Source organism: Clytia hemisphaerica, unplaced genomic scaffold (genome assembly GCF_902728285.1).
Source record: "Clytia hemisphaerica strain Z4C2 unplaced genomic scaffold, Clytia hemisphaerica genome assembly, whole genome shotgun sequence".
Classification (NCBI taxonomy): domain Eukaryota; kingdom Metazoa; phylum Cnidaria; class Hydrozoa; order Leptothecata; family Clytiidae; genus Clytia; species Clytia hemisphaerica.
Window position 1 is genome coordinate 271148 of NW_027104384.1, and position 22466 is coordinate 293613.

The window sequence follows — 22466 nt, forward strand, 5'->3', positions numbered from 1 at the left end:
TTTGTATGAAGTCATCACCCTTGAATTCCTTGAAACCCTTGAAACACCCTTGAAAAGTCAATATTATTTTGGAGACCCTTGAAATGCAAGATTTATACCCTTGAAACCCTTGAAATGCCAAATTTTGTGGCCATTTTAACTTTCAGAATTACAAAATTTTCCCATTGCGTGGGATACAAACATTGCAGTGACTTAAAAATGAGAAAACATATTTTTGGAACCCCTGAGACTCAAGGGGATATTCCACGCTCATTCTTAGGGGGTTTACCTTTTAACCCGTTAAGTGCCACTGGAATTATATGAGATTGGCAGGACTGGGTGATAGAATGGGTGGTTGTAAAATTAGCAATTATCAGCCAATTTAAGGGCCCTTTACACAAAAATTGAAAATTCAACCTTTCTCCTTTTGTCGACAGATTTCCTTGAAATCTTTGAAAACTAGCAAAGATCAACTAAAAACCCTAGAAACCCTTGAAAGTTTGTGGTATATAAAAATCTCTTAAAACCCTGGAAAATTGTAGTCAAAAATGACACCCTTGAATTCGTTGAAAAAGAAGTGCTGGCCGCCATGGAAGTATTTTCCCAGGAATGACAAAAGAGCAAAAAATCCCTTTTTGTATTTTTAATAATAAACAAGTGATACTTTGATGGACCTACCTGGATTATGCATTTAACACGTTTATAATTGATATCTACGTGACGTGACCATTAAACAATCATTCAGAACACAAATAGTGACGATCTATTAAAATTAGCCGTTTGTTTCTTATAAAAAAAACGTTTAGAAACCAAAATTTCATGCTCTTGAAATGTTCTTTCATATTCAAGACTTTGTGAGCAAAAAAACATCTCCAAAAAATTGAGTAATTTGGCTAAGAACATTGATGTATGTTTATTAATAGTGATTCTTATTGATAAAGATGCTTTTTTTGAGCTGAAAAATTCATTTTTTACAAAATTCTGCTTGAGCTATCTTTTATCTACTTTCATACAAAAAATCAGAAAAAAACAATGGTCCAATATTTCACTAAGTACAAAAAACCCTTTTATGGCCGTTTTTTTTTTGGCTGAAATTTACCCCAAAATTTTTTTCTCCAAAAATCGGGCTCCGTCACATTCGAGGATTTATAGTTATGCATCTTTGAGCAAAAAATCATAAAAAATGAAAGAGCCAATCAGTCTAATACCTAAGTAATTGATAATGTGCTTATAAAAAAATATCAAATTTGGCCAGTTTTTCTATAAAAACATGCCAAGCAACCAAAATTTCCCGTCTAAACACTAGTGAGAAAAAAAAGCATCTATCTCATAAAAAAAATTGAGTAATTTGACTAAGAACATTGATGTATGCTTATTAACAGTGATTCTTATAGATAAAGATGCGTTTTTTGAGCCAACAAATTTTTTTTGCAAAAATCTGCTTAAGCCATCTTTTACCTATGATGGTACCCTACTTTTATGCAAAAAATTAGAAAAAATTAATGATCCAATTTTTCACAAAGTCCAAAAAACCCGTTTTATAGCCGTTTTTCGGCCCAAATTTGCCCAAAAACATTTTTTTTCGTAAATCGTGTTCTGTCACATTCAAGGGTTTATAGTTATGCATCTTTGTGTAAAAAATCATAAAGAAAGAAAGAGCCAATCTCGAGAAAGGCCAATACCTAAGTAATTGATAATGTGCTTATAAAAAAATATCGAATTTGGCCAGTTTTTCTATAAAAACACGCCAAGCAACCCAAATTTCCTGTCTAAACACACATATTCTTCAAAAGTAAGCCCTCATGAGCAGAAAAAACATCTATCTCATAAAAAATTGAGTAATTTGACTAAGAACATTGATGTGTGCTTATTAATAGTGATTCTTATAGATAAACATGCGTTTTTTTAGCCGACAAAATTTTTTTAAAAATCTGCTTGAGCCATCTTATACCTATGATGGTACCCTACTTTTATGCAAAAAATTAGAAAAAATTACTAATCGAATTTTTCACAAAGTCCAAAAAACCCGTTTTTTAGCCGTTTTTTGGCCCAAATTGGCCCAAAAACATTTTTTTTCGAAAATCGGGTTCTGTCACATTCAAGGGTTTATAGTTATGCATCTTTGTGTAAAAAATCATAAAGTAAGAAAGAGCCAATCTCGAGAAAAGCCAATACCTAAGTAATTGATAATGTGCTTATAAAAAAATATCGAATTTGGCCAGTTTTTCTTCAAAAACACGCCAAGCAACCCAAATTTCCTGTCTAAACACACATATTCTTCAAAAGTAAGCCCTCATGAGCAGAAAAAACATCTATCTCATAAAAAATTTGAGTAATTTGACTAAGAACATTGATGTATGCTTATTAATAGTGATTCTTATAGATAAACATGCGTTTTTTTAGCCAACAAAATTTTTTTGCAAAAATCTGCTTGAGCCATCTTATACCTATGAAGGTACCCTACTTTCGTGCGAAAAATCAGAAAAAATTAATGATCCAATTTTTCACAAAGTCCAAAAAACCCGTTTTTTTAGCCGTTTTTTGGCCCAAATTTGCCCCAAAAAATTTTTTTTCGAAAATCGGGCTCCGTCACATTTTGGGCATTGCCATTTTGCATCATTGTGCAAAAAATCAGAAAAAACTAATGAGCCAATCTCGAGAAAAGCTGGTAACTAACGGACGGACAGACGGACAAAGGTTAATTTATAGGACCTCCACCGGGGTAGGTCCAAAAAATTAAAAAGGGGGTAACTCAAAGCTGGGGGGTTACTTTAGAATTCTAAAAATTTTGGGGGTACCAAAATGATTGGGGGTACCTAAACTTTTTGGGGGTACCTGAACCCTGGAGGACCCTATGTAATAATTCAAGGAAGATCCCCCCTTATCTAAGAAGACCCCCCCCCTTAACTGGCAACCCTCCCTTAGGAAAGTCATTTTTTTAACACCCCCCTTGCTTTTGGTCCATCAAAACCCAAGACCCCCCTAAATGTAGGGGGGTAGAAACTATGTTGACATAGAGTTTACGGGAATGGCTGAATTGCATTTTTTCTTTCAGATAAAAAATGATATTAAAGGAAAAAATATAAAATTGCTGACGTCAAATTTCAAAAATACCAAATCTTTTAATGTCTCTAGTGTATGTGCTTACGCTAGGAACATAAAATTGGTACAGAAGATTAACAAAACATTAAGAACATTAATTCCCTAAAAGGGAACATTTTGAAAAAAGAATCTTTTGAAAGTTTGCTCACATCAGCATTTAATTGCAAAATTTATAATATTAGGGTTGTTGAAGCTTGCACCTGCAGCAGTAACAAAAACAGAATCTTTGAAAAAAAATCTTCAAACTGACATTTCTGTTGCATAATCTAGTTCAGGCTAAAATTAGATATATTATAACGTTAAAAGTGTATAAAATTCTCCTGTTCAATTCTTTATTGCTCAGTATAGAAATAATGCAAACAATCTTCAACAAAGAGGTATTCTATCGAACATTTCTAGGAACTTTGGTTACATACATGGCTTGGCAGCAGGTTTTAGGTGCCACCTAAGAATTCAGGTGACCCCTAAGATTTAGGTAACCCCTGGTTGCCAAATATTTTAGGTGACCCCTAAGCCAATGACACGTCAAATTTTTTCGAAAATCCTTTTCATTCAAACAATCAAACAAATACAATAGTTAGTTTAGCTTATTGCTAAATAGAATAAATGCCCTAAGAAATAGGAAATAAGCTAAGTACTGAAGGTTCATGCCAGATTATCAAGGTTTTGTAAGTCAGGGTGAAAATCCCTTGCCAGACAGATTTTTTATCTAAGTAATGCAACAGAATCAAAGAATTTTTACAGATAATATATTAGATACCAAATTTTCAGTTTTTGAGCATTGCTTAGATTGGGCGGTTCACGTTATAGTCCGTTACCCCCCTGTGAACGACATGGATTTTTCGTAACAATTTACTTTTGAAAAACTTCAGGATTTCCGTAATATTCAAGATTTTTTACGGGAAAATCTTGGATTTTCCGAAACTTGGCAAGAAAATAGAGCAGATTTTATGGATTTTCCAATACATATGACTAAATTATGAGGAAAAATCCTGGATTTTCCAAAACCTTTTTCAAATTTCTCAAGATTTAACCAAGTAAAAAAAATCCCAAAAACCCTGCCGTCCACAGCTGTGGTAATGGTGTTTTTCTGGAACTGTCCATTAAAATATAAAATGAGAAAGTGCCAACCTATGGTATAGTCTGGTAGGCTGCTTATGATGAAAAGCAAGTTCAGAAAAAAATCACCTAACATAGAATCTAGCCCCCAGGCAGGTCCATCTGAAAAAATTTAGGTGACCCCTAACATGGTTAGTCCCCCCTAGCCACAGGCCAAAATCAGGTACCAATTGCTGTTTGACCTTTTAGCCCCCCCCCCCTCAGGCCAGGGGGGGTTTCCAGCCATGATAGTGAACAAGTAAATACTGTAAACATTATTTATTAGATTGATACATTGAGCGAATTAAGTACCAGTGGAGATGGTGATTAGGGAAAACGCTAGACCATTGAGGGCTTTGGTGTGAATTGTGTATAGTACCAGCAGGTACCAGGAAAACAAAATCAAGAATTGAAAAATTTGACACCCAGCGGGATCGAACTCGGAAACCCATGCTTATGAGACAGACGCTCTAACCGCTTGAGCTAACCACGCTTGGAGAGTGTGAGGGAAAGCTTGAATTTATGAGAAAGAAAAAGGAAAGAAAGAAACGAGAAGAAAATTAGTTACCGCTTTGATGTTATTATCGAAACAAAAGGATCAGTCATGCCGACATTCCTTTCCACACGTCAGCAATCTAGTTTTTATAAATATAAAAACTAGATTGTAAGGTTGATTCTAAAAAAGAATAGCCGTTTTTTTAGACGACTACGTTATAGAAAATATAGTTTATATGTTTGAAGAAATCAAAAATGCTACGGATTTGGTTCGTGCAAATAAAAAAAGTTGGCTTTGCTTCATATTGAAGAATGACAGCATAACCAGCGAAGACTAAAGCAGCATTAAAATCTTGTAAATTTTATTGGAAATTGCTTTAAGTAAAACCAAGGGGATGTCAATAAAACTGTTTGAATTACCAAAGTAATTGAACAGTAGGGATTTGATCACCAAACCAAATCGAACAATAAGTGAACCTAATTCCAATAGATGTCAATCGAGTCCCATGTTTTGACCAATCGTCCCAAGTTAGAGCAGTTGATGGTACCTTCAATTAATCTTCGATTTTGTTTGATTACGATTATGTTCGATGAGTTTGAATGTGATTAAATTAAATTGGATCACTCCATTAAAGCTTTTTAGCGTGGGCTGCTGAGTGCTTAAAGTATCGTACAGAAGCCAATAAAACCTAATACAATTTAGTCAATCGAATTTAATTGAACATAATCAAATAAAATCAAATGTAATTGAAAAAATTGAAAGGCAAATTCCGGGTTATATTCAATTGTGATTCGATTGCGTTCGACAATCGAATTGCAATGATTCGATTGTGTTTGACACCGTCCAGCTAATTGAACAATAGGGATTTGATCACCAGAACAAATCGAACAATAAGTAAACCAAAAAATATTTGATTGATGTTCGACTGTGATTTTATCATAGTTAAATAGGTCAGTAGTAGGTGTTTGGTGTTCGGTCGTTGTTTCGATAATAGGTTCGATCAAGCAAAGTTTGATAGGTTTGAATTTCTTTTTGATTGCTTTCTGCCTTCCATTTTCTGTTCACACTCCTTCAAGGCGGACCCTTGCTTGACCTTGATTAATTTAGGGTTGAAATTCCATGGGGTCTAGAATTACCTGTTTTGTTCCTGGAAAAAAATGCCCAGTGTCAAATGAGTAAACTTTTTGCCCCGAAAAATCCAAACATCAGACATAAATCAGTCTGCAATATGTATGTATGTCCAGCAAGTGTAGTGTTAAGACTTTTTTTTGTACCACCAGACACAATATAAATTGTGCAGTGTCAAGAATTCTTTCCCATAGTCCCTTCCAACAACAAAGGATAAAAAAGCAACATTTCTATGAAGGGAAGGCTTTGTTGCCACAAACCAGTCATCCCAGAGGTAACTTTTCTGATCTCTAGCATAAAATACTCCTATTCTTGTTTATTCATCCTGATATCTCTATGAACAAAAAAAGATGGACAACAATTAATTTAACGTAGGCTATCCTTACCTCTTTTCTGATATGAAATTGATTGAAGTCCTCAAGATAATTACCGTTACAACATTACACCATAAGATACAATTGATAGAATTCAAATCAGCAAGAACAAAGATAATAGCAAAAACAGCTGAGCTTTGAGCTATGAGCTATGAGGAGACGATTTCCTGATTTTTGATTTTTTAGCTAATTTCTTTCTTTTTTTTCGCACTAGCCTGCTAGCTTTCGTTTTCTCTTTTCAGCAAAAAAGCAAAGCCCAGAATAACGCTCACCTCAACAGGCTTTATTGGTATTCCAGAACCGCAACCGTACTGTTAATTTAAAGTATGCTTTTTAAGTAATCGAATTATGGCGTTAAGGGCGGATATTTTTGGCGGGAGAAAAATGTTCCTGTCTTGTTCTCGTTTGACCAAATTAAATCAACCATTGATATGGTAAACATCGAGACAAAAGAGCTAATTTTATCTACTTTGCTTGCATTTTTAAACGTGACTCACGTTTGTTTTGAAATATATCAGTCTTTTTTTTCTGCTGTCATGTGAAGTGTCTCAGTGGAATTCTCTGGGCTGAGTTAAGTGATGACAATCTTGAAATGTTGAAGTCAGGAAGACATATTTTAAACTCTGATGGAGAGTCTGAAAGCAGCAGTAATGAAATGCAGTGTAAGTTTGACAAAATGAGAGTCTGGAGAACTCTTATGACAGTTTAAATTCAACCTCTAACACAAGTTGTATTTTACTTGAGGAGTTGTCCAATCACTGCTCTTTTTTTCATTTTCATGAATTATTTTAGGTACAGCTCTAACAACTAGGTCATGAATGGCTGAAAGAATGATGAAGGTAAGGTACTCTTAAGTGCCTGTTAGACAAAGGAATATTTTTTTGGACGGGGAGATACGTGCGGGCAAACTATCGTGGGACATAAGCCCAACTCCATCGAATGATTAAAGTTCGATTCAATCAAACTCTTAAGATTTTTTTAACAATTGTGAGTGTTCGATTAAATTCGATCAATGGGTTGTGGTTCGGTTCGATCAGTTCGATTACAGTAACCAATTTTGTTTGACAAGTTTGTGCCTCTATCTCCCACCGTATTCAAAGCCAAATTCAAAATGTAAATCGGGAAAATTACTTCTGATAACGGATGACACACTTTTCCTGTATCCTTTCAACGCCAGACTGCCAGAGGTGGTTTGTCTGGGGCTGGTGGTTTGTAGTATTCCGCCATTCGGTCGCATGCGAAATCGCAACAACAGAGGGTCTGCGACTTTATTCCGGATAGACAAATATCCAGGTACAATAAACCTTAAGTCCAGGAACTGTCGAAATGGCGATTGCGTGTCACGAAAAAGTTTTTGCAAGTGAGATTAGGTTCGATTAATTCTTTTAATCGAACTTTAATCGTTCGATGGAGTTCGATAGTTTGATTGTTCGATTCGTTCAACAAGTTCAATTGATCGGGTCTGGATAAGCGCACAGACAAGCGCAACGTTTTGTTAGGAATAGGCAGCAGGCTGGAGAGTTGGAAACATGTAGGTTGGATAAAGCATTAAAAAAAAATTTAAAAAATTCTCTAAGTCCTTTTCTTGGTGCATCATGAAGATTTAGCCATAAGTTTTATTAGGGCATCAGGTCAGGGACTAGGTTATAAATTCAAGAATAATTTTCTAAAAATGAAATGACATTCAAGAACTGCTCCAACTGAACTTTTCAATTGTGGATAGACTGATGATTTGTGGGTGTAAGTTCCATAATAACAAGTTTGAAGTTCTTGCATGACAAAATCACCATTATTGTATTTAGAATAATAGCCAACAGAACTTGAACAGGCTAACAGCAACATTAAGGGTCTATTTTATGCCTAAATTTGGCGAGCAAAAGTTTTCATAAATTTTAGCCCTTTTTGCGAAAGCAAATGTCTTTGGAAATTTTTGAAGGGGCCAAATATAAAATCTGTAAAACTTCTAACTTAGAATTTATGGCACTTTTCAGTAGCCTGTTAAAACCTCGTATGTCAAAAGACGAAAGTTTCAATCCAATTCAAAAAGTATATTTGTACCTCTAAGCTATTTTTTCGTGTGAAATATTCTATCTTTATGTCTTGATTTGGGAAAGTTTATGCTTGCCAAAAGATTTTTCCGCTCGCGAAATTTTGTACGCCTAAAGTAGTTGTTGTTTTTATCTCCATATACTTGAGGCGTACAAACTTTCGCGAGCAGAAACTTTCACGATTTTCGCGAATTTTATCCCTTTTCGTTGAAAATTCTTGAGAAGGCAATTCGTGAAAGTTTATGCTCGCGAAATAAAATCTGCAAAGGACTTTAGTCAAATTTTCCTCTTTGATGATAACGAGGATAAAATTTAGTGTAGAAATTATGCAAAAGTCCATCAATTCTGGTTTAAGTACATTTGAACGATCAAAACACTGGTTTCATGATCCACAAACTTGAATTTTCTACTTAAAATATACCTAGTTCACGAAAGTTTATGCTCGCGAAAGTAAATGTCGTAGATTTCGCGAGTTTTCGATCTCGCGTAAGTCTCTGCTCGCGAAAGTTTGTACTCCTAAAGTATTTTGTTGTTTATTTCCAAAAATAGAATGTTACATCACAGGCAAGAAACTACATCCCAACAGCTCACACAGGAACAAATTTTCGATTTCAAAGGTTGGAAATTCGATATTTTTGGGTCGGAAATTTTGGTTTTATAATTGAAGGTTGGAAATTTGAGCGATTACCTTAAGCTGATTTGGAAAACGTAAATTACCCATAGGTTTTGTAGAATAAACCAATGCCCTTGAAAAATCAAGTGGCTGGTTGGAAAACATGACTTTTTGAGTGGAAAATTTTTATTTTCCAAACAGTTTGGGAATTATAAAAAAGGTCAAAAATCGATGTGAAAATACATATTTTTGTAAATTTGATACCTCGGGTTGAAAAACTAGATTTTTTGGGTTGGAAATTTGTGTTTCTCCCAAACAGTTTGAAAACGTTAAAAATCCATGTGGATATTACATTTTTGTGAAATAGACGATATCGGCTTTCCGAATTCTCCCCGAATGATTACCCATGATGCATTGAGCAAAAAATTCACGGAAAGTCAATATCGTCCGTGAATTTTTTTGTGCAATGCATCATGGGTAATCATTCGGGGAGAATTCGGAAAGCCGATATCGTCTATTGAGACTCTTTCGATTGGAAAACTAGACTTTTTGGGTTGGAAATTTTTGTTTCTCCAAACAGTTTAGAAAACGTTAAAAATCCATGTGGAAATTACATTTTTGTACCATTTTCTGCGCATGTCCTTTGAGAAAACCACAAGCGATTTTTCGCGCAGAACTGTTTTGATGTATATCTAACATAGATAGATATTAGGCTATAATGTGAGCAGTCAAGCTGTAAGTTTCCGTCAGGTGAGGCGTTCCTTCGGAGCGGCCTCGGTCAATCGCAGTGAGTTCGCACAGTGAATGAAGCACATAGGCTAATTGTGTCATAGTTTCAAATGGTGCCCTGCTGAGCTGTGTGAGTGATCTAAGATCAACTACGTATCTGTGGGAACAATAACGAGAGATTGACCGGGAGCCATCGATCCTAGGCTAGCGAGTGACTGTTCACAAAAATAAAAACCTTGTTTAAGATCTCTTTTTCCATATCTCTGTCATCACTTTTTGGATTTTGGCTTTTTTCAACCTGGATTTTTGAAAATTCCAACCTTTTTTAGCTTGAATTTTGGCTTTATTCAACCTGGATTTTTGACAATTCCAAGTTTGTTTACTTTGGATTGTGGCTTTTTTCAAACTAGATTTTTGAAGATTCCAAGCCATGGAAAATGCAAAATTTCCATCCTTGGAGAGTGTCCCAAGTTTCCAGGTTGGATTTTTTTTCCATTGGATTTTATCTATTTTCCAACTAAGAAATCTTGAAATTTCCAACCTTGGATGAAATTTTTTTCCTGTGTATGTGTCATGTTCAGTCATCTGTTTCTGCGATTTCTTTCTGCTAATAATGCTTAGATATCATTATGTTGCGTATGCTTTTTTGGGACATATCATATCTTACCCGGGGAGGCCCTTTTCATAGTTCTATTTGATAGAAATGAAATAAACCAAGAACATCATCAACATCTTCTTGTTAAAACTTCTTCATCTTCTTGTTAAAACTTCTTCACTTGAGCTATGCCCCTGATGCTGAAATATCATTTTCGTGTAGTGCCTAAATTGTTAAAATTCTCTACCTCTCGCACAACTAAATTTTAACAAATTTTGGAAAATCAGGCCCATGTCCTAGATTAGAATAAATTATAGAAAAAATATCCTAAAAAAATACTAGCCTCATTTTCAAACATTTAGAATATTTCTTTCTTTGTTTCAGGTGAGAAAACATCAACACTACTGCCATGCCCAGAGAATTTAGTGGCCTTAGACTGCGAGATGGTCGGTGTCGGCAAATCGAAACATGACAGCTTGGCGCGATGTAGCATTGTCGATTACCATGGTAATGTCCTTTACGATCAATACGTCCAATCACGTGACCAAGTCACTGATTATCGGACACCCTGGAGTGGCATTCGTCCGAAAGATTTGGAAAATGCAGTACCTTTTCTCATGGCTCGTCGTCAAATTTTACAGACTTTGAAAGGGAAAATCATTGTAGGACATGCTTTGAATTTCGATATGAAAATTCTAAAGATTCATTGGCCTAAGGATAAAATTCGTGACACATCAAAATTTCAACCTTTACGTGCTAAAGCTAATTTGAAAGATAATAATACACCGTCTTTGAGGCGTCTGACAAGAGAATTATTGTTTAGGGATATTCAACGTTCTACACACTGCTCCATTGAGGATTCGATCGCTGCAATGGATTTATACCGCATTGTTGAAAACGAATGGGAAAAACCAACGAAATCGGTATATTTTGATGATTTGTTTTGGCCGAAATGTTTGGATAACAAATGAAAATCTCTCGTCGTGTATCGTTGATATTTCTAGTTGTCATTCTACGTGAAATATAATGAAGAATCGTAATTTTACCCAACAACCATATTTTTTTGAGCAAATTGGGTAGTTTGAGCTAAAGCTGGAATATACTTACCTATAGTGTATAGTCTGGTAAAAAACAAAATTCGCGAAATTAGATACATACGCACCAAAAAAATTCAAAATAGGCCGAAAATTTTACATTGCGTTACTATTTTTGCGACTATTCTGTCACAATTTTCCTACTTTTTTATACTATTTTTGCATCTAATCAAGGTTAGGGTAACCAGAGCCATATAATTATCAAGAAAGTTATCTTTCAATCCATCAAACAAAACTTAAACTCAAACTCAGGAGTGATTGGTGTTTTTTTTACTTTTTAATTTTTGCATCTATAATATACGTTGTGTTTCAAGCAAAATCAGTCTTATTTTCTTGTTTTGACCCTTTCGTTCAATATCCAATTTAGTTAATGGCGAAATTTAATACATTCGAAAAATTCCAGAAAGTAACAATGGCTCTTCCAGAAAAAAAATTGAATATGGGGGGGGGTGAAGGATATAACATTTTTTGGCAATTTACCCCCCCCCCCCCTGGACAACGGATCTCCCCCCCCCCACAATCATCAGTTGACCTCCCGGACATTCAAATTCACCCCTAATAATCAGAGCAAGTTCGCCCCTAAAACAAACGCAAATTTTGCAGATTTTTCACTATCCCCGAACAAAGTATCCAATATATCCTCCGCCTTGTATTCAAACAATTACCATGGTTATTGTGTCCCTTGAGACATTAAATGATTCTTTTATGGAATAGGGAGCATAGTTTTAATAAAACGTAGACTATGTTATAGTCTAAGACGAATCACTATCTAAGAAAAAAGCCCAAAGCCGAAGAAAATTCGCAAACGGATTTTTTTACCGAAAAGAGTTTACAGTCGGTAGAGTTGCTAGTCGAAACTCTCCCGCCGATTTTTTGCCGTAGTATACCGCCATAACGCCATACCGCCATATTTTCCCGCCTTTACTATCATCATTGTAACGGACGATAACATCGTCTAATAAAACGTGACGTAATTTATGAAAATGTCTATCGTTTCTAAGGAAACTTTCGCGATTCGTGAAAATTTACCACCCGCGAAAATATATACACTTAGCTTAGTTCTGCCAGCCAGAGAAATGGGATGGAATAGAAAAACATCTTCTTTGAATACCAAAAAGGTTCTTATCGTTTCTATTGAAAACCCTTTTGTTTTAGCTTTGATTAGGTCGAAGTAAAAGTTCAAGAAAGACAACTCGTCCTAAAAATTAACTGATTTAATATGCTATGATCATGAAAGTAGATTTACCCTCCAGTGCCTAATAAACGGGGGGAGAGGAGGCGGTTGGAAAAATCCTGCTAAATGGTAAATGGGAAGACCCAATTACGGGGGGTTAGGATGCCGATGGATAGGATATCTAGCCTTTTGATTGTTTTCGGAGCGCGAGATCAAAAAAAAGTATGCGGCAAACCAGTAAGATTGCTTGTTGTCACGTGGTTTCTTTGGTATAGTAAATCCTACCAAAACTTGCTTCACTTTTCGATAAAGGCTGCGGATCTAGCGAGGCCCGGAATTCCCAAGTTATTTTTTCCGAGTTAAAAAAACCGAGTTACAAAAAAACCGAATTATCCCGAGTTATGACGTCATTTTTGGAAATTAGTGACGTCATTTTACATTTCATAACTCGGTTTATTTTGTTTCCTTTAACTTTCCGACTTATTTTCCATTTTTTAACTCGGGAATTTTTGCTTCCTTTAACTTTCCGAGTTATTTTTGAATTTTTAACTCGGGAATTTTTGCTTCCTTTAGCTTTCCGAGTTATTTTTCTTCATAAAAAAACATCAGCTTTAATCTATTGATCTAAAATACTAAAATAACTCGGGAATTCCGGGCCTCGTATCTAGCCCTTCGGGCTTTACAGATCTGTGAATATTCTGCAAACAAGTGAAAGATCGAAAGTTGATTTCGAGCAAATTTACAATCGAATGTTTTGATTATAAGATAGAAAATGTTTTATTTATTATAAACATAAAAATATTCGAAAGGGTATCAGTTAAAGTCCCTTTGTGGGTCCCTTTGTTTGAGGAATGTTTTTTTATTCAAATCAAATGTATTTTCATTTTTTCAAAACCTTTTTTGGGACCTTTTTTTAATCTTGTCGCAATTGTTTTTACTACATCAGCATCATCAGACCTTTCAATTAAAAAAACCTTTTTTTAAGCCCTGATTTTTTGAAGAGAAAAAAATGTTTTAATCGCAGAAAATCAATGTTCTCACTTGATGATCTATAGCTGAGGGGCTGGGTACGAATTTCCTGCTGTTTATTTTCACAATGAAACGTAGGCAAGATGGTGCAGAAGCAGGTGTGAAAAAAAAAGAACGAGGATTTGCAAAACTCAAAAGAGATACCTGATAATACTCTCACTAAAGCGTGGGCCAAATCGTACATATTTTATTGATAATGAGAACGAGTAAAATAAAGGGAAATAATCCTATCCGACCACGCATCTACACATTAAAGTTTTTGTGTTTTATACACCTTTTCGACCGTAGCCGCGCGGGCATTTTTTTGTCCGTTTTACCAACCTAAAACCATCCCAGTCTTTTTTCTGCACCTAAAGACAATAGAAAAATGTGTAAAAAAAATATTGGATCGAGTTTAGGGTGGTAAAACGGATGAAGCAAAAATTTGAAGTTGTAAACACAAAAGTGTGAGATTTTATCGACCTTTCTTTTATCTGACAAAAAATCTAGTCGAAAATTTTTAAAACAATTCAACGTTAATATTTACAAAAAAGAAAAAAAATTAATTAATATACCTTATATTATCGGAGTATTATTGACGACCAAATTTATTACGCAAAAAATCCCGGGTATATTTTTTGGACGCTATTTGTAGTGGGAGCAAGAATGGTTCTATATCTAGTATACTTTAAGGTGACCTATAAACGTGGGAAAAGGCGGTCTTGGAAAATTTGGGGAGGATGGATAAGGTCCAATACAACAAAAAACACTGGTGCGGGGGCGTCAAGTCAATCAAGTGTATTATGTTTTAATTTTGATTGGACAGGAATCGTCGAAAAGAAGGATCGTTTCGTTAATTACGTTAACGTCCGTTGAACGTATAGTAAAATACAAGTTTCTGGAAAAAATCGCGTAAAATAGCGATTATGGTTAAGGATTGATGTAGACCGTTTAGAACTAAACGATAAAAACAATAAGACAAAAAATATAAATATAAACAAACTAGTTCGTTCTAAAGGCATGATTTTTCCAGCACGGACTCGCTAAAGTTTTATCTAGAAATGATTATCCCTCTGAAAGAACTTTAACTTACTTAAAAAACCTGGATGTTCTCAATGGGTTAAAAGTTACTGAATAATTTATAGGTAACTTTCATCTTAAAAAGTTTTTATACCAAGTACGCAAAAAAGTCATAATTCGATAAGCTTCTGTCTAAACCTCTCGGTAAAATATCAAAAAATTACCGGATTAAAATATGCGTAAAACATTGCTGTTACTAAAAAGACATTTCTTTAATTTAACTCCTTTTAAGGTTGGATTTGTAAGACAAACAAATGAGACAAACATCAGTATAAACAAATGAAATTTCGATGATATTCTACCAATTTTGCAACTCGTTTCATAGCAAGGCAAAACGAATCGAGTTTTGGCAATACCTTTTAAACATTTCAACATCACAAAAGAAAGGTCGTTTTTATTAAGTTGACAGCGAGCTTCATTTTCCCGACCATGATTATGCCAAAACCTGTTTGCCATACTTTTCAATCACATACACTATGTACGAACTTTAGCCTGTCATCAGTCCATAAAGCTCCATGCCAACTCTCAAAAAAGAAATACTCTTCGAATTTTCTTCAGTTCGAAAACGAACAAAAGAAATACACGCTTTTTTTTTTATAAGAATACCTTTTATAAGAATATTAGGGTGAAAATTGGCCAAATCGTAAGAATACCCTAAGAATACCCTCCAGGGTGAGTTTTAGTCAATTGATAAGAATAAGACTGTCATTTTTCAGAAAATGGTAAAACAAAAGTGACACAGATAATTTAACAAAAGAGATATTGTACTTTCTTTCGTGTGTGTTACGTTTCTCTGAAATAATAAGAATACGTTAAGAATATTTCACCCTCAATTTTGGCAATTTCTTAAGAATACTTGACCCTCAGTCAAAGTACACTATTCTTATAAAAAAAAAGCGTGTAGGAATTCCTAAATCGTTTTACCAGATCATTGTTTATAATTACATCAGAGTCAAGAATGATCGAGTAAAATGTCATAATGTATTGGTTGCGAAAGAACGCCATCCACATTTAGTAACAACTATCACAGATGAATATTTCACCGTGTGGTGGCAGACCCGGAAATTCGTGATTTCAAACAACCGGAATTCGATTAGTGTCTAATGAGAAGAGGCGATTAAGAAATTGGCTCTTCTACGTCATTCAAAGTCAATACATATCAAAGTTTTGAAGCCAAAGGAAATGGCCCCACCAACACAACAGGATAAAACTGAAACAAGCGATCAACGCTTTTGTGTGGTACAAAGTACTCTCTCATATTAGGTTGGTTAGAAAAAAAATTAAAAACATTCACCACGCTATGAGAAATTTTCTAAGTAGAATACAAAAAAAACTGTGCCAGCACCATAAATTTATTCAAACCCGTTGTTCAAAAGAAACGAGGGCGACTGTTGATCGATCAGAATCGGTATCGCTTGAACTCGACGAAGCTAAGGAGAGAAAACGAGAGAGGTTTCATTAGAAAAAGCTCTTCTTTTTATTACCTCTGCCGTCTTTTTTGATATTTTCAAAGAATCTCGTTTCTCATATCTTGCAGTTGATACACAGTATCTCAACCAGCCTCAACTGTGTTTTGAAAAATATTAGGTTTCAATCTTGGAATAAAATAAGAGACCACAATAATGCAAAATACTGTATAATATTTATCTTTCAAATGAAAACAAAAAGCTATCAAGTAATCACAGTCCCAAACCCCGTTTAAACAGACAAGGCCTACATGTTCAAATCAATGAGTAAACAACAAAAGAAAGTACCTGAATATCGATTGTCAGGGCTGGGTTGCGCAATGGAGGGTTCAGCCCATGCTTGAGGGACTTGTTGTTGCTCGTGCACCACTACAACAACTGAAGGCTCCCCATTGTTGGATTGGCTGGCTTCTATAGTAGTCGTGGATGGTGGCACGAACCCACGAACATATCTATCGTCAGAACCGTTCGTCTCGTTCTCAGGCATCTCCTGAAAAGAACAAAAACAAAATATGACGTTAAACGGTCTGATTATTGGTTGCTCAAAAATATATTCAGTCATATAGGGTTGAAACTGGTTGAAAAACGAAAGATAGCGCTTCAAAAGAGTGATCTACGAATGTATTTTAGAAGATCCTCTTTTTGGCCCAATGAAAGCCTAAGCAGTAGAAAGGAAACAGGAAAAAAATCAGTATAATGCCGATTTCCACGCATCTTCGAAAACGTTTGGCACCTAATTACACTTTATCAAGTGACATATCACTATAGAGGTACGGTATCAGCTTACATTACAAACCAAAACAAAAACAAATATAGAAGAGGGACTTTCCTAGCGGAAGACACATTTAAAGTGCTTCGACGACAATATTTGCAAAAAAATAAGGCTGGCATTGATTCAAAATAAAAACATCAAAACAACATAAATTGTTACAAGTATTTAGAAACGTATTTATTATTCTTGGGAAGCCGTGATGTCGTGATTTAAAAAAAATGAACAGGTCTTACCACTCCAAGAGATTTCAAGATGTTGCTTTTGCACATCGGGCATGTACGATGGTTCAGCAGCCACGGGTCGATACAAGCTTTATGAAACTCGTGTTTGCATGGTAAAATGCGCAGTGTTTCCCCCTCTTTGTAACATTCTAAACAGACTGCACATGATTCTTCTAAATCCTAATGACATAAAAAAAATTAACATATATAGTAATCTAACTAATGAACTTTACCAGGAAAAGTAAAATCCTGCAAAAAAATTGCGTAAGTTTAGAGTTCCAAGAAGGTCGAAGAAAGATAAGACCTTTAATTAAAGACATTGAAAATTTTATTAGTTGAAAATCTTAATTTACGAAAACAGTATTGTTACATTTGAATCAAAACTATATATCAGTATGTGTGGGTCTAGTAAAAATTACCTCTTTTGGGCTTTCTTGATATCCTCTTGTCTTTAGCTTAGAAATTGCTTTCTTAGCAGCACTGAGAAGTTGTTTCTGCAAAACGAAATAAAAGAATTTCAATGTGAGTTGAATTATTTTGTACAGATAAATCACATATAAGTCCTTAAGATTTCTATCGATAAGTTCAATGCCTTTGATAATATTCAATTATTTGAGTACAAAAATCACTGAGTGATGCCAGTGAGTAATTTAATTACTTTTTTTACTATTTTAATAAATACCTGACAAAGTCATCAAAAAGATGTAAATGTTTTTTTATAAGCATATTATGTTTTTTTGGGAAACAAGCTCAGTTATGATCAGAGATATTTTAGACTCAGGCTCGAAGTATGTTTATCATATGCTTATTTTTGCGAAAAATTTATGTCTCCAATTTTTCCAAAATCTGTCGTTGCTATACATGAGGATAGGGAAATAGGTAATGACACAAAGATTTTTCAGGAAAGTTGTGAACGATTGCCGCGTTTAAAAATTTTCATTTACACACCTCAAAACTGCTCAAAAGCAAGCTCAGTAATATGCTTGTAATATGCTTATTTTTTAGACAAATTCAGGTCTTGGTATGCTTATAAACGTTATGCTTATAAAAAAACATGTAATACTTTGAAACAAGAAATGATGCTGAGTAAAGGGGACGAAATAAGTTTTATAAAAGGATTTTGCACTCTTGAAAATAACCGTATGGTATGCAATGCATAACGTAAAGAGGCTTTTAGATTTCATAAAATATTTATATCAAATGGCAAGAAAGAGTAAACCTCAAAGTTACACAACTTAAGAAAACTTGCCTCTTTAAATCCATAATTTCTGGACAATTTCATTAAAATATATCAAAAAGATCCTAAGCTCAGTAAGTTTTATGCTTCTCAAGAAATGCTATGCCACTGCCTCAAAGTCATTAAATGTCAAAGGACCTTTCATCATTCAGGCAATGTACTCTGGATAGAAATCAAGGCACCTAAACGACTATCTAATTTATAAATAAGTATGGTGGTGGTCGATTGCCAAAAAAGTCTACATGAATTTAACTACCTGCAATTAAAAGTGGATTAAATTTTGTGCGAATTGATTTTTTTATAAAATTTTGTCCACATGGTCCACTCAAAAAATTTAAATTCAAATTTTGGCCAAAACCCCTAGGAAAATGTAAAAAAAAGCGTGAAAAAGGGGTTGATTTGCAGACTTTAATCTACATTAAAATCATGTTTGCAATTCTTCAGAAATTCCCAATTTGCAAAATAAAGTCCACACAAAAATTGATCAGAAAAAAGCATCACATCAAGAAAATACCATCAGAAAACAAATTCAGTATACTATATATATATACACGTTGTTTTTTTCAAGAAACTAGTTTTATCAAGCAGCCTCAATGTTTCTTAAGAAATCGGCCTTTTGAGCCTTGAATGTTTCCTACATGTTTCTAAACTTTTTGACATAATCAGCCTCATGAAGGCTGGATTGGAATGTTCTTAAAAGAAACCAAATTTAAAAATGTTATTTCTTCATTCTCAGCCTCAGCATGTTTCTTAGATGTTTCTTAGTTTTTAGGCATTCTGAGCGTCATGTTTCTTAAAAGTGTGTTTCTTAAAAAAAAAAACGTGTAGTTTGTGATGGCGTTTTTTGTGATAGTGAAAGGTTAATTAGTAAAATAAAAAACAAAAAATAAAAATTAATAACATTTTAATCCAAGTGCTTGTTTTTAAATCATACAAGGATCAATTTTGCGAAAACTGCCCCCAAATTGACCGTACTTCGAGTGAGAGTAAACGTTAAACCAGGGATTATGTTCAATAGACCTTATTCCAGCTAGAGATAATAACATATCATATTGCAAAATATTATTAGGCTGTTGCCCTTTTGGTCAGTTTGATTTCCCCAGTCTTGTTTATATTAATATAGCATACTAAGACCTTGCCCAATCTTTAGTATATACATATACTAAGACATAACATCATTATAATAATGCGGAAAGGGCCAACCTTGAAAACTGATTTTAAGAACAACTGCCCAAGAAAATATTCTGTGGGGAGAAGACACCCACCTAGATCCATACACCGCAGAATAGGCCATTTCCCGGAAATTTTACCTGGCCTCAAACAACGACCCATGTGCAGAATTATTTTGACTTTAGGGTAAAATCAAGGCCTAACCTTAAGGGACCGTATAAGACACTGTCTTAAAGTTAAAAGAGTAAAAATATTCAGTTAACCTCTTTTCTATCATTTCTGTAGATATGTCTAAATCGTTGAACATAGTAAAATACCAGCCAGGCAAGTGATATGCACATGAGCAAGATGAATGATACCAAAACAAATAAGACAGATGTCCTGCTAACTTTCCATCTGCGATCGACGTAATGAGTACCTACTGTTACTTTACATTTAATGTCTGTAATAGAACTATCTAAAACAAGTTTCCTTAATTCATTACCAGCTTCCCTGTCAATCATAACTGTTATAACATCACGCGTGTCATCTTCAATAGCTGGCACCTCACCTGGAATGCTATTATATACTACAACACCTGAAGCGTTCATCTTTTTTGCAGTCAATAATTTAAGGGAAAGTGTACATGTTTTGTTTGGTTCTGTCTGTTGTCTTGGAATCAAGGCAATCCATTTTTCTTTTGGAAATTTATACTTTTTTGCTGACTTTTCATCGCACCAGTTTATAGTGTTTGAAAAGTATAAAACACCTTCAACTTGTTGTTTGCCTGATCTTTTAGCATATTTACCAGCAACCTTGGTAGGGTCAGGCTTTTTACCTCCTTTAAAATAGGAAACAGTCAGCAAGGCTTGTGTGTAAACAGTTTTTTCCTCGTATGAACTTGCTATACATAGTGACATCAATATACATAGTGTAGTAAGTCTTATTAGCAGAACCTGCAACATATTTCCAATAAACTCCAAAGAGTAAATACTCCAATAAGTAAACCTCGAAAGTTAGTATTTTGTTAGTCACTTTCCATCAAATATTTCCTTGTCAAAAATTTGTACTTAAATAATTTTTCCTCGCTCGCTCATCAGCCAATGTTTTGAACGTCTCGAAATCGCTCTTCAACCTACGAAGAGGAGTCCCTACGAAGAGTGGGATAAAAAGAGAAATTGCTACTTTAGACCTTTATTTTCAAAAACGCGAATCCAGAAGTATAGTCCCGCGTAAAAATTCTTGAAACGCGGGTTGTTATCGTCCGGGGGGGGGGGGGGGGGGATCCGTATAATTTCGTAAATGATTTCCGCTGGTTTTATGACACCGGTTGTTTTTTTAGGCTTCAACTTAACTACTCATCCTTACCGTACTTTTTACCTGCTATAACAATCCAAAAGTTCCCTTAAGCTTAACAATCAAAAGTACCAAAATCGCAAATATTCGGATAAGTACTGCAGTGGTACAGCCACTTTTTGTAATCTTTGAGCATTTGACAACCTCGTTCCCTGCGCATTATCAGCTTTTTTATGCTTACTGATAGCGCTAGATGATACCCTGGCATTGGCTGGTTTTCGAACGCGCAAGATTACGTAATTCAAAAACAAAACGTCAGATTTCATTCGTTCCTGGGTTTGAAACCATTGCATTGCAGTGTAACTTTGTAACGTCAGATTTTTTTATGACGTATTGTTTTGAGAAGTTCCCCCTCTGAGAGGGGGAACTCGCATCAGCCAACACCAGGGTATTCTCTGGCGTCAATCAGTAACGTAAATAAAGCCTGGGATACACGGGGACGAGGTTGAGCATTTGATTGTTTAGAGGAAACTTTTGCTTTGGATTGTTTCTGATCTGCTGGAGGTAAAGTACACGGTGGTATTCTTAACTTATCGAAAAAGTCCATAAAGGTAAAGCTCATACTCTCGGGTACGTTTTTTTATTAAAACCCAGTTTATAAGAACATTCAGGCTGAAATTCGTCGAAAAATTAAGAACATCGTAAGAACATGCCCAGCCTCAGTTTGGAAGAAAATGAGCAGAAACTTAACTTAACTTAACCGAACTTAAGGATGGATTTTCTAAAATCGAGAGTTAAATATATTGTCCAAATTTTACTAATTTTAAGTCGTGTTTAAGTGCTCTTTATTTTGCATGATATTGTCGATAAAATTAAGAAGTTTGTCAACTTTCAATGTATAGATCTTGAGATAATTCATTTTTAAGGTGGATAAATATGCTGAAAAACTGCTGACTCAGCAAAAAATATCGATAATTTTCAATATTTAAACCAAAATATCTCGAGATCTAGACATCGAAAGTTAACAAACCATACCATTTTTGGATACTGCTAATTCCGGGCTATCCAGCTGTGGGAATGATCTTTTCTGAAAATGCTCCTAGGAAAATGCTGACGTCATCGGAAAACGCCAAAAACGTCGATTTTTCGCCTTAAAAATCCTATTTTTCGGCACCAGGTGATCGAAACTTAACAAATAACCCCATTTTCTTTATCTACTTTTCACGCTGAATCCGTTGGTAGTCTCAGATATTTGATTTTCAGACTTCGAAAAAACCGTTAGTAAAGGGACCCTTGATAAGTTCTATCGATTAACTAAAAATCGATTCACTCGAAAACTGCAGGAGATTCGAAGGGCAAATTTTTTTTTGTCAATTCTACAACCTATTAGGAGAATAATATCAAAAATTTGCCCTGATCTAAGGGGTGCCCTACGAAGTGACACAATCCACTGCCTCGGCCGCTGGTCTACTAGAAGAGTTTGAATCTCAGAGGAGAACTTAAAGTCTCATTTGGAAATTGTATAAGTGTAATTTGATGATAAATGCAATTAAAATGCTATGAAGAATCACTTTAATGGTGGAAGAAGGGTGAACAATACTGTCATTACTGCGGACAAGGCTTGTACATGAGAAATTGGCAAAAATCAGCCAGTTGCTTTTCTAGTGTCTATAATAATTCCTTGGTGAGATACATCTGTGGTAAAAGTTTGAAGACAATTGAAAAAACCATTCTTGAGAAATTCAATTTTTGGTTTTCATGACGTCATCGATTATGACGTCATAATCAGTTTTGCAGTTTTTCGCGG

General features: G+C 34.8%; 2 protein-coding genes across 2 annotated transcripts; one reads left to right on the forward strand and one right to left on the reverse strand.

Moving 5' to 3' along the window:
• Nucleotides 1–6680: 6680 nt before the first annotated feature.
• LOC136819328 (interferon-stimulated 20 kDa exonuclease-like 2) lies at nt 6681–11207 on the forward strand. Its single transcript, XM_067075575.1, has 2 exons — nt 6681–6839; nt 10547–11207. The coding sequence occupies exons 1-2, from the start codon at nt 6770–6772 to the stop codon at nt 11131–11133; spliced, it is 657 nt and encodes a 218-aa protein (XP_066931676.1). The 5' UTR covers nt 6681–6769; the 3' UTR covers nt 11134–11207.
• Nucleotides 11208–13906: 2699 nt separating this feature from the next.
• Nucleotides 13907–20520, reverse strand: LOC136819325 (RING finger protein 150-like). Its single transcript, XM_067075571.1, has 5 exons — nt 19648–20520; nt 17397–17471; nt 16990–17157; nt 16273–16474; nt 13907–15948 (listed from the first exon to the last, which is right to left on the reverse strand). The coding sequence occupies exons 1-5, from the start codon at nt 20326–20328 to the stop codon at nt 15875–15877; spliced, it is 1200 nt and encodes a 399-aa protein (XP_066931672.1). The 5' UTR covers nt 20329–20520; the 3' UTR covers nt 13907–15874.
• Nucleotides 20521–22466: the final 1946 nt, after the last annotated feature.

Bases quoted from the DNA above. Each gene is read 5' to 3' on its own strand.
- LOC136819328 (XM_067075575.1), top strand. From the start codon at position 6,770: ATGTTGAAGTCAGGAAGACATATTTTAAACTCTGATGGAGAGTCTGAA. The intron at 6,840-10,546 runs GTAAGTTTGACA...TCTTTGTTTCAG, and splicing joins CAGCAGTAATGAAATGCAGT to GTGAGAAAACATCAACACTA.
- LOC136819325 (XM_067075571.1), bottom strand. From the start codon at position 20,328: ATGTTGCAGGTTCTGCTAATAAGACTTACTACACTATGTATATTGATG. The intron at 17,472-19,647 runs GTTAACTGAATA...TTCGTTTTGCAG, and splicing joins ACAGAAATGATAGAAAAGAG to AAACAACTTCTCAGTGCTGC. The intron at 16,475-16,989 runs GTAAGACCTGTT...TGTTCTTTTCAG, and splicing joins TCTTGAAATCTCTTGGAGTG to GAGATGCCTGAGAACGAGAC.